Below are 16,925 nucleotides of genomic sequence, written 5' to 3'. Positions count from 1 at the left end.
TTTTGGATCCCCCACCGTATGCTGCCTCGTCACCTCACTTTCTGTTTGGCTGCACGTCACTGTCAACCGTGTGTTCCTCCGGGGACATTACACATGGTGCAACATCGGCCCAAAACAATCCAATTTATTGACAAAACCAGGATCAGAATCAGCTTTATTGGCAATGTTTGTGCATGCCAAACAAGGAATTTGACTCCGATTGTCTCAGCCTCTGTACAACATTTAAGTGACTAACATTCAGGTGACTAACAACATTTAAGTGGCAAGAACAGGATATTATTGCCCAGTGATGTCTTTGAGACTGTATGTGTGGTGTGAATTCATCAGAGCGACAGCTTGGGGAAAGAAGCTGTGTCTGTGTCTGCTGGTTCTGGTGGTTTTGGCTGCACCAGTGGACCAGTCGCTCCACCTCCTGTCTGTACGCAGTCTCATCACCATCCCGGATCAGTCCGATGAGAGTGGTGTCGTCCGCATACTTTAGGAGCTTCACAGAAGAGTCGCCTGAGGAGCAATCGTTGGTGTAGAGAGAGAAGAGCAGTGGGGAGAGCACGCACCCCTGAGGGGCGCCGGTGCTGGTGGTCCGGGTGTCGGATGTGATGGTCCCCAGCCTCACATGCTGTCTCGTGTTGGTCAAGAAGCTGGTGATCCACTGACAGGTAGAGGCACGCACCCGCGAGCTGGATGAGCTTCTGTTGGAGGATGTCAGGAGCGATGTTGTTGAACGCCGGGCTGAAGTCCACAAACAGGATCCTCGGGTACGTCCCTGGGGTGTCTAGGTGAAGCAGGATGTAGTGCAGCCCCATGTTGACCGCAACGTCCTGTTTGCCCGGTAAGCAAACTGCAGGGGGTCGAGCATGATGTCCTTCAGGTGGCTCAACACTCGTATCTCAAAGGATTTCATGACCACAGATGTCAGGGCGAAAGGTCTGTAATCATTCAATCCTGTGATAGTGGGCTTTTTGGCCACCAGTATGATGGTGGAGCTGTTGAAGCACGAGGGCACGTCACACAGTTCCAGGGACCGGTTGAAGATCCGTGCAAAGGTGGGTGCCAGCTGTTCATCAAAAGTTTGTGCGCGCACATGTTGCGCGTCCTTGTAAAAAGGGTGGGGTTGTAGACCTTGTATCCAATTCCTATCTTAGACTTAGCCCTCATTCAATTAATGCATTCAAGTTCTCGTTGTCTGATCCACAGCCTTGCCATCGTTTTATCTTACTGTTATTTACCATCCACCCGGGGCTTATTCTGGTTTCCTGGGTGAATTTTCAGAATTTGTGGCTGACCTAGTGACAAATGCGGATGCTATAATAATTATGGGGGATTTCAATATCCATATAAATTTACCATCAGAGCCACTTACTCTGGTGTTTCAGACAATAATTGATATGTTCAGGCAATACAGGCAGCAATGCATAAGAATGGAAATACTTTAGACATGGTACTATCCCGAGGATTGGCAACCTTGAATATAACAGTACTGCCATACACTACTGTTATGATCACTACCTAATAAAATTCAAAATTTTAGCTCTCTGTCTACGACAGGAGCGCAATCAAAGTTACAGCAGCACGTAATATTAACTCCGTAACTGCGACTGCGCTCTTTGAGGTACTGCCGCTGGCAACTGTCGTACTTCCCGCATATACATATTGGCTCAATTGATAATCTTACAAATTTATTTATAGTCCGGAAAATACGGTAATTACCCAGGAGGAGCGACGTGCAAAGTACGGTGAATACCCAGGTGAATATATGACGCGAATGTCCCACCAAAAATTTGCTCATCAGGGCATGGTAGTCTTTATGCTATTGCGTCCCCGGAACAATTACGTGCTTATATTAATGTGTGACCTGCAAGACCAGCAGAGAAAAAACCCCACAAAAACCTCAATCAGATTGACCCTTCAGTCACTGGATGACCTGCTCTGTGATAACTTGCAAAATCAGCAGGTCGACAATGGTAATTCGTATATCAGAACTACTTGTAAGCAAGTTAGATGCAGAGTCTGTTACCATGGTGACTGAGTCGGATTTTATTTGTACTTCATCTCAGAGTTAACATTCTCCACGTCTTTAAACCTATTTCCTGCAATACCCCCAAGTACAGTCACACATGTGAGCCATGCATGTTCCCTGTTTTTAGTTAGCTCGGTAGCTTGAGCTATGCCGTTATCTTGCTGTGACTTTTCTCTTGTTTTCACTGGCTTATCCCTTCTTTATGACACTCTTTGCATATATGTAGTAGGTGATCTCAGTTAAGACTGTAAGGTCACACATTATCGCACAAGCTAGGCAGAACCTTGGAGGTGGGGGTTAGACCTTCTGCAATCTCGCAGAGAAGGAATTACTATTTGCATAGAGAGCATTAAAGATAAAGAACTGGGACAAAATCTAACAGTACAGATAAGCAATAATGTTTCCAGCTGATGGATTCCAGGTTCTTAGCCTCATGCATTCTCTGTGTGAGCACACACATGGACCTCTTCAAATCATTCGTGAGTATCATTTTCGTCGGCTACGACAACGAGTTTCAGCAAGCGCCGAGCTGCCACCAGGTAAAAAGTCTAGTTTAGAATAAGCAAGTTTATCCTGACCGATTTATTGCAGAAACGTTAAAAATAGTTGTAAATTAAAATGCACTCAAAATGAGAATACAGTCAAACCTCGGTTTTCGAACGTGCCGGTTCTCAAACAAATCAGAATTCGAACGAAAAATTAAAGATTTTTTTGCTTCAGTTGTCGAAAAAAATTCGGAAGTCGAACCTTGCGAGATGAACCGAAAGGACCTGAGAAAACCTGACAATGCGGCCCGGATGCTGACTGACTCCGTTCGTTATTGTATTTTCATTACTTTGAGGATTGTATTAACCCCTAATCCTGCCTCCAAAGAAAGCAAGAGGGAGCAGTAAAGCCATCCTAAAACACAAAGACGCTCTTAAAGCAATGCGACAATGAGCGCCCGGCGCGCTGCGGTTGCGCGATTGGAGCTCTCTGCGCACTGAGGTCCACTTAAATTTTGGAAAGTACATCAGGACTTTAAAAATATTTTCTAAATTTCATCGACGGCTCTCTCACAATAATGCGACCAGCGCGCTACGGTTGTGCGTTCAGCGGTGCGCTGCAGTTGCGTGATCGGACAAAAATGCGCAAATGAAAAAATGCTTAAAAATGGCATTTTTTTTTTAGTTTTGGAAAGGACTAATTTTTTTTTCCATAATTTGTAGTGAGAAAAATAAATTCGGAATTCGACCGATTCACTTCTCGAACCGCCTTCTGGAACCGAGGTTTGACTGTGTTGTTTTTATTGAAGTAAACTCTCACTCTAGATATTTTACATCAATTGTATTTGGTTTATCCATATTGTGCATTTGATAGATGCTCAAATTCAAGAACCACAAATTCGGCTCATGTTCCTACCGAAGAAACAAAACTGTCGTAAAGCGAGATGACCTGGATTTTAATATCCTGACATCTGATGTAGTAATACATTTGAGCAGGAGAGGGCAGCGTGTTGAAGCTGGTCTACAGCTGGTCTTTGACTCTTTCCTCTCTTTGCGTCACAGACGGGCATGTCTCTCCGCCACAGCCTCACTTTGGGCATTGTACCCTCAGCCCAGGACCAAATGAGGATGAAATTGATGCAGATCCTCAGATTGAAGTGCCACCCCGTGTTCTTGGACCTAAAAGTCAGTCACCGAGTCATTGAAGTTTCCATGTTACAAAAGCTGGATGGGAATGGGATCACTCATGAATGATGTTAATACTTTGCTTTTGGTACATCGGCCTGTATTTTAAGTAACTTTGGCTTACAATGCCACTGAATTAATTTGTTTGTGGCACTTCCTGTGAAATGTTTGCTAGCCAATGCTCACGTAGGCCCTGGGAGATCCACGGGCATTTTGTTGCCTACCCCGTACTAACATTCCATCTGATTTATATTTTTGCATTATCAGAATCATCAAATTACTTTTTTTCCTGTGCAGACAAATTTGGTAGCAGCAGTCTACAAAAACATCTACGAATTGGTTTTCCTCCAGGCACTCAGGTCAGGACATAGCCCAGACGACTATTGTCAAGTTTAATTCACGTTTTTGAATGCGGGTGTCATATTTCAACGTGGTTGAATTTATTTTTACTCCAATAAGTAGCACCACGACAATTGTACGTAATCTATTTTTATACTCAAAAGGTAAACAGTGACTTCCTCTCTTAGTCTTGACTTAATAAAAGGGCTGGTTAAACACTCCCTACTACGAGCAGAGAAGTAATTGAATTGACATTTAGCACATTATGGAAACATATTCATTTCCCTTTTGGTGTATTTTTAGATTCCATGTGTTTGCCCGGAGTTTACCCTTTGGCCAAAGGGTCGCAAAGATCCCTTTCAACTTTGGTATGGAACATGGCTTATTACACCAGTCATCTCATCGGCCAAAGCAACAAAGGTTTTCCACTCAGATACATTGGATTCCATTTTAAGGTTAACTATGACATTATATGATTTTTTTATGGTTATGTGTGTTTTGATCTGTAAGGCTGCGAGTTGCTTTTCTACCTTTCGCTTTCACTGACATTATTGCAACATTGCGCCGCATACAAGGGGATGGCTCCCCATCTGCAGAAACGTAGGTGCCACTCAGGAAACCATGAAAATACTCAACATGCTTGATGGCTAATCTCAGAACAGAAAATTATTCTTACAGGCAAGCGCAGTCTGGAGCGCCGTCTGGGAGATTTGCAACTGGCCAGGGTGAGACAGGCGGCCAACCCTTGTGGAATGCTTGGCCATTTAAATCTAAAAGGTGTTCGGTTAAAAAAAAAAAAAACTGCAAGAAGATGGCATGTTTGGTCATGACATTTGGTGCTGTTGAAAATAAATCTTTCACTACCAGATATAATGATTATGATATAACCCAGGGTGACAAAGTAGCACACAGTGGTACTGTTTCACACGTCTGCCTCACAGTTCTGTTTTAAGGGAAGGAAAGAAAACACGGAAGTCATGTATCTGCTGTGATGTTAAAAAAAAATTGAAGCTCACAGTTCTGTAAACACAGCAAACTCTCTGTGGACTTTGCATGTTGTCCCCGTGCCTGCACATTCCAAAAACTCGCACAGTAAGCCTCCCAGACTGCTGGGATAGGCTCCAGCACACAAGAGACGATTGCTCTCAGACTGCAAGGGAAGCTCAATATACAATAAACACAATCTTCCCTCCCTTTGGTGTAGCAACGCCTCTGTAACCAGGGGAACCAAAACAGTGATAAAAGGAGCAGAAGAAACATCTCAAATGACTAATGCAAAGGTTGCAGAAAAGGTGCTGTTTTTTGCTGTTTTCCGGACGTGCTGCTGTCCTTTCGGTGGCGGATCCAGGTCCAGATCACCCCAACGTTCTGGCTGAAGGTCCCAAGAAGGAGGGGGACAGAGCCTGCGTCGACTGGACCCTATAAATTGGTGGAGCGCATCGCACATGCCGTCCGGCTGGCCGGCGAAGGAGGATCGTGGTATCATCTGTCCCAGTGCGCCCCAGTGAAGGGTTCCTGCAAGGAACCAGACCAGCCATCGACAGTCCCCGCCCCAGTTCATACAGAGGCAGAATAATCCTCTTCCCCCTTGATGGCCAGGTAGTCCACCCTGAGCCACTGAAGACAACGACCACGCAGCAGATATTTCCAAGTTCTCCCCGGACGGAGCAGATCTGCGAAGGGGGTGAGAATCGTGCTCACCCTCCACCAGTGGGCGTGCCAAGCCCCCAACGACTGAACAATCGCGAGCAATTTTTATCTTGATTGATAACATTCTGGTCGCCTAAGGCAGAGGGACCGTGTAACTCTTTTCCTGCATTTAATCTGGCCGCAGGTTTTTAAGTTGCACATACTTTGGACTGGAGTATTGAGGGAAAAACCTCACTGGAAGTTATTGCTTTCATTTCATTGATTTCATTTTCCTACTTATGTTTGATTGTTCGGGTTTGACATAATCATATGATAAAACAGGAGGGATATGTTAGAGTTTGCAGAATATCTTCATCGTATGATTATGTTGGAATGTAACCTGTAATAATTTAACTAGTTTGTCCTGTCTAGACAAAATTAGTTTACCAAAGTGCTAAGAACCTTTCAACTGATTGACTAGACGCAGAGGAAGCAATCAAGGGTGCTTTGTTTACAGAAAGTCGTAAAAGGCCCCCTGCTATGCTTTGATCAGCACGGGACCGGCTGCTTCACCCCAACCTGTGTGTTCCCAAACCCCCACTTTCAACCCCACTCTGTTTCTCTCAATAAATAAGCACCTGACGAGGCCTGAGTCAGACTTCATTCGACCATCGCTGTAAGCACAGCGACGAGTGAACTCTCCGCCTGCAGGTGTCTAAAATGACTTGCTTGACTCCAGCGTGGTTCTTGCAAAATAAGTTAGAGTGAGCACCACCCTAACACTCAGCTTCCCCTAAAATGTAAAAAAAAAAGTGATCAAATATATGTACCGTAATTTTCGGACTATAAGTCGCTCCTGAGTATAAATCGCCCCCCCCACCCAAACTATGAAAAAAAACGCGACTTATAGTCCGAAAATTACGGTATACTGTTGTATGTACATGTCATTGACTAAATATGTGCTACAACGTACTCAAATTTTCTCCCGGTCCGTGGGTCCCTTGGTACCGGGCCGCCAAGCCACACAGGGAAAAAAAAAAAATGTATCGATGATCAATTAATTCAGGTCAAGACGCTCGTACCGGTCACGTGACATGTTTCCCCAGTCGAGTCCGCAAAGGTAGCAAAAATGAGTAAGAATTTATCTTGAGAAATATAAAAAAAAAAACCTGGCGATTCTCTCCCAATTACATCCGTCGGTTCAGGTCAAGACGCTCGTCTCGGTCACGTGACATGTCACCTCAGTCGAGCCCGCGAGGCAAGCAAAAATGAGCAAGAAACAGATGTTTGGAAAGCTTCTTCGGAAAGGGAAAAAAGCCCAATGAGGAGACAGAAGAAGAAGCTACGACTTTTAAGAAAAGGAAAGTTGCATTTAAAAGAAAATTTCTGGAGTCCAACTTAAAATATGGATCTATCGCCATTCAAGAATTTTATTCGCCATGTTTGAGCGTGCCAAACAAGGAATTTGACTTCGGTACATCACAGCCTCTTTTCAATATTTAGATGACTAACAACACTCAGGACGTGTGAAAAAATTACAAATCTTCTCAGGCATCCCCTGATCTTAAACTCCCAGGAGGGCAAGGAAAAACTCCAAACTCCAACTCGGGGAAATGAGAAACCTTGAGAAGAGACCACAGATGGGAGGATCCCTCTTCCAGGATGACCAGGCTGCAATGGATGCACAAATAGTGTAGACTCTTAACCACTTTGGGCGTCATTGTCTCTGATTACGCCTAGATGGGACCGGGTCGTTTCTGTGAAACAATCTCAGTGCTCCCACTAATTCAACGTCGATGTATAATGCGCCCCCATGTATAATACGCACCCTAAAAATGGCATGTCGATGCTGGAAAAAAGCCTGTCCCCATGTATAATACGCACCCAAATTTTGACTCCGACTTAAGTCCGTAAACGTAAAATTATTTCAGAAAAAAGATCATCTTTGGGAACAACCGGATGTTATTCTGCCGGTCAGTATCACTGCGCATGCGCTAGTAAACGCGATAGAGAAGAAATGTTTCGGATTTGTGTAGGGTACATTGTGACAGCAAACGAGCAGGTGATCGAGCAAGCGTCTGATACGAGAGCATTGTGTTCGTATGGAGCGTGTTTGAAGTGAACAGCAGAGAAGAAAGCGCATCTGTAATGGCGGCCTCCGTATCATATCCAGATAAAAAAAAATAAAATAAAATAAAAAATTTTGTACTCATGTATAATGCACACCCCAGATTTTAGGACAATAAATGAGTTAAATTTTGCACATTATACATGGAAAAAAACGGTATTTATTTATATAAAGGCCGGTCCGCGAAAATAGTTCTGACACGTAACCGGTCCGTGGCGCAAAAAAGGTTGGAGACCACTGCTTTAAACAGTGTAGACGTTGAGCGTCCACCTAGTTCAATAGGGAAGCAAAGAGTGCAGCGAAACGATAGGAGTCGTTGGATAAATGTTGGGCTTTGTCCCGCCGGTTGGATTCCCACCATCTCTGGATGTCTATGGGGCAGTGGGCTGGCCTCGTCCAGCCCGACGTTCAGCTTCTGCATAATGATTGGAGGATATGTCTGGGACTAAATCTTTTTTTGATTGACAGCGAAATGAGGAACGGAGTTGAAGAAATTTACTTATGTTGGCTGAAATTGAGCTCCCCTTCATTGAAAGATCAGCAACCACCACTGGTTCTCTGCCACCCTCTGCTGGAACAACCAGTCTATAACAGGACCATCGTGAGTGGACCAGTAAAGGGACTTTGATCTGGCAGAGATTGAAATACGTCAAATACTGAATGCACAAGACACAAGTATTTTCCAACTTTCAACTCTTAACCTTCAAGTGGCTGTCAAATACCAATTATCAAATGTTTTCAAAACACAGTGTCACGAGCATGTAAAAAAATAGTATGTAGATTAGACTGATGGGAGACTACCGACTAGTCTTGCAAAATCAATGCACAGGTTTGTTTTTCGATGAACATACACTACCGTTCAAAAGTTTGTTTATAAAAAAAGTTCTAAATATATTTATTTAGATAATTATTTATAGAATATATATAATCTTCTGTGTAAAAAAGCTTATAATATATATGTATACTTATATTCATAGATTATATATAATCTTATACAAATATAAGATATAATTTATAATATTTAATTCATAATATTTTATTATAATAATATTTACACTACCGTTCAAAAGTTTGGGGTCACCCAAACAATTTTGTGACCCCAAACTTTTGAACGGTAGTGTATATAATTCAAAGTGTGAATTCTCTGGCTAATGGAATCATAAATTGGATAGTAAACATTATCCATGGCATGCAAATGAAGCCACACTATCTATCTATCTATCCATCTATCCATCCATCCATCCATCCATCCATCCATCCATCCATCCATCCATCCATCCATCCATCCATCCATCCATCCATCCATCCATCCATCCATCCATCCACCCACCACTACAGTGAGCAGCGCCAAGTTCCTGGGGGTGCACATCAGTGAGGATCTCTCCTGGTCCACCAACACCGCATCACTGGCAAAGAAAGCCCAGCGCCGCCTGTACTTCCTGCGGAAACTCAGGCGAGCGAGCGCTCCTCCGGCCGTCATGACTACATTTTACCGCGGCACCATTGAGAGCGTCCTCTCCAGCTGTATTGCTGTTTGGGGTGGCGGCTGCACTGACTACAACTTGAAGGCCCTGCAGCGCATAGTGAACACGGCTGGTAAGATTATTGATGCTTCGCTCCCCTCCTTGAAGGATATTTACACCTCCCATCTCATCCGCAAGGCGACCACGATTGTGAGTGATATGAGTCACCCCGCTCACTCTTTGTTTGAGCTTCTGCCCTCTGGGAAGAGGTACGGGAGCCTGCGCTCCCGCACCACCAGACTCTCCAACAGCTTCATACCCCAGGCTGTTAGGATCCTGAACTCGCCCCCCCTTTCTGCGTAGCGTCCTGTACTTTGCGCTATGCTTACTGTCTGCTGTACGCACACTGGCTCAGTTTTGGTCCTCTTATTTATTGGGTTATTTGTTTATTATTTATTCATCACTCATTTTATTTATTTATTAGTTATTGTTTGTGCCTTCTTGTTTTTATTTTGTGTCGTCTACTTGTATGTTTATCGTGTACTGTGTCTCGTCACCGTGGGATGGAGGAAACGGAATTTCGGTTTCTTTGTGTGTCTGACATATGAAGGGATTGACAATAAAGCTGGCTTTGAACTTGAACTTAAAAGAATTGAGTTTTGGGGGGCAAAAAACAACAACATAAAATCTGTATTCTCCCTGTGTCCTCTTCAGATGCGTAGGATGATGTTTTTGAAAATAAAAATGCTGTTGATAAAATAAAATTTAAAAAAAACTAACTCCGGATCAGGTCAGCTCTTGTTTCCATTTTTCTCAGCCCTCTACACTTAAATTAACTCTTCGGCGACAACATTCTCAGACAGAATTAATAGGTATCTATCTATCTATCCATCCATCCATCCATCCATCCATCCATCCATCCACCCTAACCCACCCACCACCAAAATAATAAGATCCCAGATATGAGCGGCTAGAATTTCCACCGCAGTGTGTCCGGGCTCTCCCTTACAGATAAAGTGAAAGGCTTGGTCATCATGCTGGGATTTGAGCCGCTGCTCCTCCATATTGAGACGAGCCAGATGGGGTGGCTTGGGCATCGGCGCACTGAAAGGAGAATGACCCAGAGACTATGTCTCACGGCTGGGTTGGGAACACCTCGAAATCCCCCAAGGGAAGCTGGATAAATTGGCTAACGAGAGGGAAGTCTGGATTTCCCCTCTTAAATTACCACCTTACAATCCATCCTCGGAAAAGTGGCAGAGAATTAATGAATTAACTAATCAATATTAATTCAACTATATTTTCTTCAAACAAATGTGATCTAAGCTACAATGGTTTAATTTGCTTCATTTGTTATTTTAACATCTGCCAACTCTGCCTGCACCAGTTGAATTTATGGACTTGTTCATTGCGCCCTCCATGTTAATCCCATCCAAACACACAACCCCCCCCCCACACACACACACACTGTGTGTGCCTCTATCAGTCAGCCCATTAGTTCACATTATGTTGCACACAGCTCTAATGGTGTTAAATGCGGTAATGTGCAGACACTCTCTCTCTCTCTCTCTCTGCCTCTACAAAACTCCTAGAGAGAAGGAATCTCTTCTGCGATCAAGTGCGTTCAGAAAAAAAGTATTTCTTCCACCTAGCCACTTTTTTTTCTTTTTCGTATGTTTTCCCCTCTTTTCTTTTGCACCATCACCCCCTCCCTCCTTCTCACGCCCTTTTCTACTTTTTCTGTTTTTTTTCCTCGTTTATGCTTTTTGGTTTCTTTCCTGCTTTTCTTCTTTTTGCTATAGTTATAGTATAGTAATTATATATAATTGAACCATTGGGGGCATTTTTGTTTCCGTTTTTGATTAAAATCTTATATTTTTCCTAACACCAAACACCAACTAATTATTTTTCTAAGTTACAACCCTCTTCCTTTTTCTAACCAAAACCAATTTCTTTCAAGGTTAATTTTCCTCTTCCTTCGTGTTACAACCCCCCCCCCCCCCCCAGTTTTTCTTCTAAAGATCAATTTCCCTCGCTATTATAATGGAAGAATAATTTTTATAAATCAGAAGGACTCTTCCCCAAGGCCGGCCTGTGGGCCAAATCCGGCCCGCCAAGCCGCCCAATCCGGCCAGTGACTGGATTCCATAATCACGAGGACCAAAGAGAAAATATCATGTAGTCCACACTAAAGCAACGAAAAACAGCAAGGTTGTAGGAGCCTCACCCATAAAGGCTAAGAATACCTTCAGTTTAATCATATGAAAAATATATTACCAATAATGCTATGTCAAAGTTTGATTTTTAGTTCATTGTTATTAGTGGGTGTGGCTCATAAGGTGATGAGACATTCTGGCCCTCCGACAAATGTAGTTGGTGAACCCTGCCCTAAGGGAAAGAGCTTTATTTATTGAAATTGTAGCAGCACCAAACTGTCCCTGCATAATTTGTTCATCCACACACGGATGCTATTTCTTTCTTATGTCTTGTATCCAGACACAAATGTAATTTCTCTCTGATGTCTGGTATTTTTAACCTGACTAATAGGATCGCTCAAAGACCCAGTTATCTTATGTCCTCTGGGAGACCCTTGCGCTGGTTCACCGATATATAAATACCGTATTTTCCGCACCATTAGGCGCACCGGATTATAAGGCGCACCTTCAATGAACGGCCCATTTTAAAACTTTGTCCATATATAAGGCGCACCGGATTATAAGGCGCATAAAATAGAAGCTATACTGCAACAAACTGAGGTTGACTAGGGTTGCGGTATGCATCCACTAGCCAATAACCAACGAGCCCTCTGTAAACAATCGCGTTTCTCAAACGATCTCCTATAAAATGATCGGAACTGACTAAAGTTCGATCTAACGCATTGGTACTACTTACCTATGTTTCCCTTCCATATCGATCCGTAGATTTACTCGAAACATTAACAGAGCAGCCTATTTTGACATGAAATAGCCTCGCGCGTATAGCAGCTATCGTTATAGCATTAGCCAGCCGCAATTTCCCATGAGCCTCAGCTCGCAATCTCCCATGAGCCTCAGCAAAGTGTAAACAATCGCGTTTCTCAAACGATCTCCTATAAAATGATCGGAACTGACTAAAGTTCGATCTAACGCATTGGTACTGCTTACCTATGTTTCCCTTCCATATCGATACGTAAATTTACTCGAAACATTGACGGCTATTTTGAAATGAAATAGCCTCGCGGGTACAACAGTTGCCGTAATGTTGGGAAGCGATGCGACCTTGCAATTTACTAGTCGTACTAAAACGTATTGAAACATTTTGGCAGAGCACTGTGTACAACCAGTATGGATCAACAAATTCATCAATTGATCCATATATAAGGCGCTCTGGATTATAAGGCGCACTGTGTTTTTTTTAGTAAAATGTAAGTTTTTAGGTGCGCCTAATAGTGCGGAAAATACGGTAATGCCAGTGTGTCAATAAAGAGTTACATCTCAACTTTTAACTCGCTGTGAGCTTCTCTTTACAAACCTAAGCCTAAACTGGAGAGGATTTGCAGGTTGCCATGAAAAGAATAAGAACATTTACAAAAGAGCATCAGGTACTATGTTTTCATGTGTATGGACTTCATACACACTATCCTTTAAGATGCAACTGGCCTTCCCACATGGTTGAAGTTTGTAACTGTCACAGAAAATTACCATGCAAATGTGGTATATTTTCCTTAAGGTGTGGGTCCATCCCGGTGGTCCTCTGGAGTGGCCACCAGGCAAGACTGGGTGGTGAAGGAAAAGAACTTCTCTGACACAACCATCTTTGTGAGCCAAAGATTGTATTCTGCTCACATGCTGATGTCAGGAAGTCTTCCCCAATATATGACATCCGCAAGTCCTTGTGTTAAGGGCACAGCCTGAATATTCAAATTTACTAAGCATACATTCCTCTTTAGGATCATGTTGCCTTTGAGGCAAATGGTCAAGATATAATGCAATTACCTTCGTCTCCAGCCAGGAACTGACAACACCTCCAGGCCAACCATAAAATGGGTAGGGGGATGCACTCTTTGTTTTCTCTCCTTAGCAAGGCGCAAGAAACGCTAAGGCCAAGGGAAACAGGCAAACAACCTAACTCAGGGGTCGGGAACCAATTGCTCGCGAGCCAGATATGGCTCTTTTGGTGACTGCGTCTGGCTCGCGGACAAATCTGACATTTGTTTACACAATTGAAGTTATAAATAATTGTATTATATTATCAAAGTAAAAAATAGACCTACTCAAATCAAAATGTTAAATTAGCTTTCAAAGTATAAAATATGATCACGTTTGCGATCCATCCCATCTATTTTCTACCGCTGAAATCCACTGTTGCGTCATATCAGCCAATCCCAGCTGCCCTTCGGTGTACAGAAGGGTGACGCCAGGTCGGACAAAAAAAGCGAGATTTTTATTGGACAATACGGTGCCTACGTGAGAGGTAAATTCCATCCGCTTCATTTAAAATTTCAGCTAACAAGCTGATGTGTGCCAGGCAAGCAAGAAAGATGTCGAAGAGAAAAAAAGATGACGATTACCGGACATTTCAGAGTGAGTGGACTGAAGAATTCGCATTTGTGGAGAGAGGAGGCTCTGCTACATGTCTCATATGTAATGACAAAAATCGCATCAATGAAATGCTCCAATATCAAGTGCCACTTTGAGACACGGCATGCTATATTTGCAACCAAATACCCAGCTGGGGACAGCAGAAAGAAAGCGTGTGAAGAGCTCCAGAGGAAGGTCCAAGTTAGTCAACAGCAACTCCGTGTATGGACCAGACAAGGTGACTTTAATTCAGCTAGTCTTGCTGGCGTATCAGCAATTGTGAGGAACGGAAAGCCATTCACGGATGGTGAGTATTTCAAAACATTTTTGCTTGATGTGGCTAATGAACTTTTTGACGACTTCACGGATAAAGAAAAGATACTCAAACGGATAAAAGACATGCCTCTGTCAGCAAGAACCGTTCACGATCTGGCCATTATGACTGATGAGACCCTCAACGCCTGCATGAAGCTCAACCTCACCACATATCAACCGGACTACAAAGCCGCCAAAAAGGTTCCCGGCCCCTGACCTCACTGGTAACACCTGTGAACTAGTACATGGACATTGAAATTAATTCTGTAGGCACTTTGTGCATTTTTACCTGTAAAAGAGCTGTAAAAGTATGTTTCTGTAACTTCCTGTTTAGAATTTCCGTTGCAAAACAAAAAATGAGTAGGCTGCACAATTTGCCACATAGCCCAATCAGCTTGATGTAATGTACACAATTGTCCCTCCTTTCCCAAGCAGATAACAGTGGAGCAGTCCCGTCCCACATTGATACTGTGAAGAACACCGTCGAGTGATTCTGACGGGTCAACCTACAGCACTAATGTACAGGACTGTCTCAGAAAAGTAGAATATTGTGATAAAGTTCTTTATTTTCTGTAATGCAATTAAAAAACAAAAATGTCATACATTCTGGATTCATTACAAATCAACTGAAATATTGCAAGCCTCTTAATATTTTAATATTGCTGATTATGGCATACAGCCTAAGAAAACTCAAATATCCCATCTCAAAATATTAGAATATTTCCTCAGATAAAAAAAAAAAAAAAAAAGATTTATAACAGCAAAACAAAATCAAACATTTGAAAATGTCCATTAATGCACTCAGTACTTGGTTGGGAATCCTTTTGAATGGATTACTGCAACCAATGCGGCGTGGCATGGAGGCAATCAGCCTGTGGCATTGCTGAGGTGTTATGGATGCCCAGGATACTTCAATAGCGCCTTTTAGCTCATTTGCATAGTTGGGTCTGGTGTTTTTCAGCTTCTTCTTCACAATACCCCACAAATTCTTTAATGGAGTTCAGGTCAGGGGAATTGGCAGGCCAATCGAAGACAGTAATGCCATGGTCAGTGTCACGGCTTCGGAGTGGAGAAATGGAGCAGGGCGACCAAGTGCAGCTTGGACCAGGGTTTATTGCAGCAAACTCAAAAGACTCGGCAAACTGACGTGACTAAACAACAAACTAACAAGACTAAGAGACCAAAGCGTGAAACAAAAGACAGGAACCAAACAAACCGTGACCGTGAGACATGCATTGTCCACATCTTACGCACACAATGCTCCGACGGCGAGTGACACTCAAACAGAACTTAAATACAACACAGGTAACGAGAGGCAGGTGCGTGTGATTACTCTAAACAAGGGCACACAGGAAGGGAGGGGCGAGCACACGGACACAGAAACGATGACACATAACCAAAACTGGGGACGAGGCATGACAGTCAGTACACCATTTACTGGTGGTTTTGGCACTGTGGGCAGGTGTCAGATCATGCTGGAAAATGAAATCATCATCTCCATAGAGCTTTTCAGCAGACGGAAGCATGTAGTGCTCTAAAATCTGCATTTACTCTGGACTTGATGAAACACAGTGGACCAACACCAACAGCTGATATGGCTCCCCAAACCATCGCTGGCTGTGGGAACTTCACACTGGATTTCAAGCAACTTGGATTTTGCTCCTCTCCAGCCTTTCTCCAGACTCTGGCGCCTTGACTTCCAAATGAAATACAAAACTTACTTTCGTCTGAAAAGAGGACTTTGGACCACTCTGCAATTGTCCAGTGCTTCTTTTCCATAGCCCAAGTCAGACGCTTCTTCCTCGTTTTGAGTTCAGAAGTGGCTTGACCATGGGAATATGGCTATTGTAGGCCATTTCCCGGACACGTCTGTGAACAGTGGCTTTTGATACCTGGACTCCAGCTTCAGTCCACTGTCTTTGAAGCTCCCCCAAATTCTGGAAGCGACTATTCTTCACAATGCTGTTAAGGTCATTTCTATTGGTTGTGCAGCGTTTCCTGCCACTTTTCCCCCTTCCAACTGACTTTTTGTGGACGTGCTTTGAAACTGCACTCTGTGAGCAGCTTGCTCTTTGAGAAATTTATTTTTGTGTCTTACCCTCCTGATGGAGGGTGTCAATGATGGTCCTCTGGATAGCAGTCAGATCAGCAGTCTTCCCAATACTTGTGATTTAGTTTACTGAACCAAGCTGAGTGTTTTTCAAGGCTCAGGAAGCCCTTGCAGATGTTTCGAGTTAATTAGACGATTCAAGTGATTAGTTGAATATCCTACTAGTATACTTTTTCATGATATTCTAATATTTTGAGGTAGGATATTTGAGTTTACTTAAGATGTATGCCATAATCAGAAATATTAAAATAATAAAAGGCTTGCAATACTTCAGTTGATTTGTAATGAATCCAGAATGTTTGACATTTTTGTTTTTTAAGTTGCATTACAGAAAATGAAGAACTTCCATCCATCCATCCATCCATCCATCCATCCATCCATCCATCCATCCATCCATCCATCCATCCATCCATCCATCCATCCATCCATCTTTCCATCCATCCATCCATCCATCCATCCATCCATCCATCTTCCGCTTATCCGGGTTCGGGTCACGGGGGCAGCAGCTTTAGGAGGGACTCCCAGACTTCCCTATCCCCAGCCACTTCATCCAGCTCATCCCGGGGGATCCCAAGGTGTTCCCAGGCCAGCTGAAAGACATACCGTTTTTTTCCGTGTATAGTGCGCAAAATTTAACTAATTTATTGTCCTAAAATCTGGGGTGCGCATTATACATGGGTACAAAAAATTTTAAT

General features: G+C 43.2%; 1 protein-coding gene across 1 annotated transcript; it reads left to right on the top strand.

Annotated features, from left to right (window-relative positions):
• Positions 1-3,552: 3,552 nt before the first annotated feature.
• LOC133151104 (telomerase reverse transcriptase-like) lies at positions 3,553-14,336 on the top strand (the record flags this gene model as incomplete). Its single annotated transcript, XM_061273861.1, has 5 exons — positions 3,553-3,687; positions 3,985-4,046; positions 4,330-4,394; positions 4,705-4,773; positions 14,218-14,336. Coding segments are annotated over 5 exons (450 nt in total), but the record flags the coding sequence as incomplete, so codon positions are not given.
• Between the last annotated feature and the right edge of the window lie 2,589 nt (positions 14,337-16,925).

Source organism: Syngnathus typhle, linkage group LG3 (genome assembly GCF_033458585.1).
Source record: "Syngnathus typhle isolate RoL2023-S1 ecotype Sweden linkage group LG3, RoL_Styp_1.0, whole genome shotgun sequence".
Classification (NCBI taxonomy): Eukaryota; Metazoa; Chordata; class Actinopteri; order Syngnathiformes; family Syngnathidae; genus Syngnathus; species Syngnathus typhle.
This window is presented reverse-complemented; position numbering and strand designations above follow the sequence as displayed.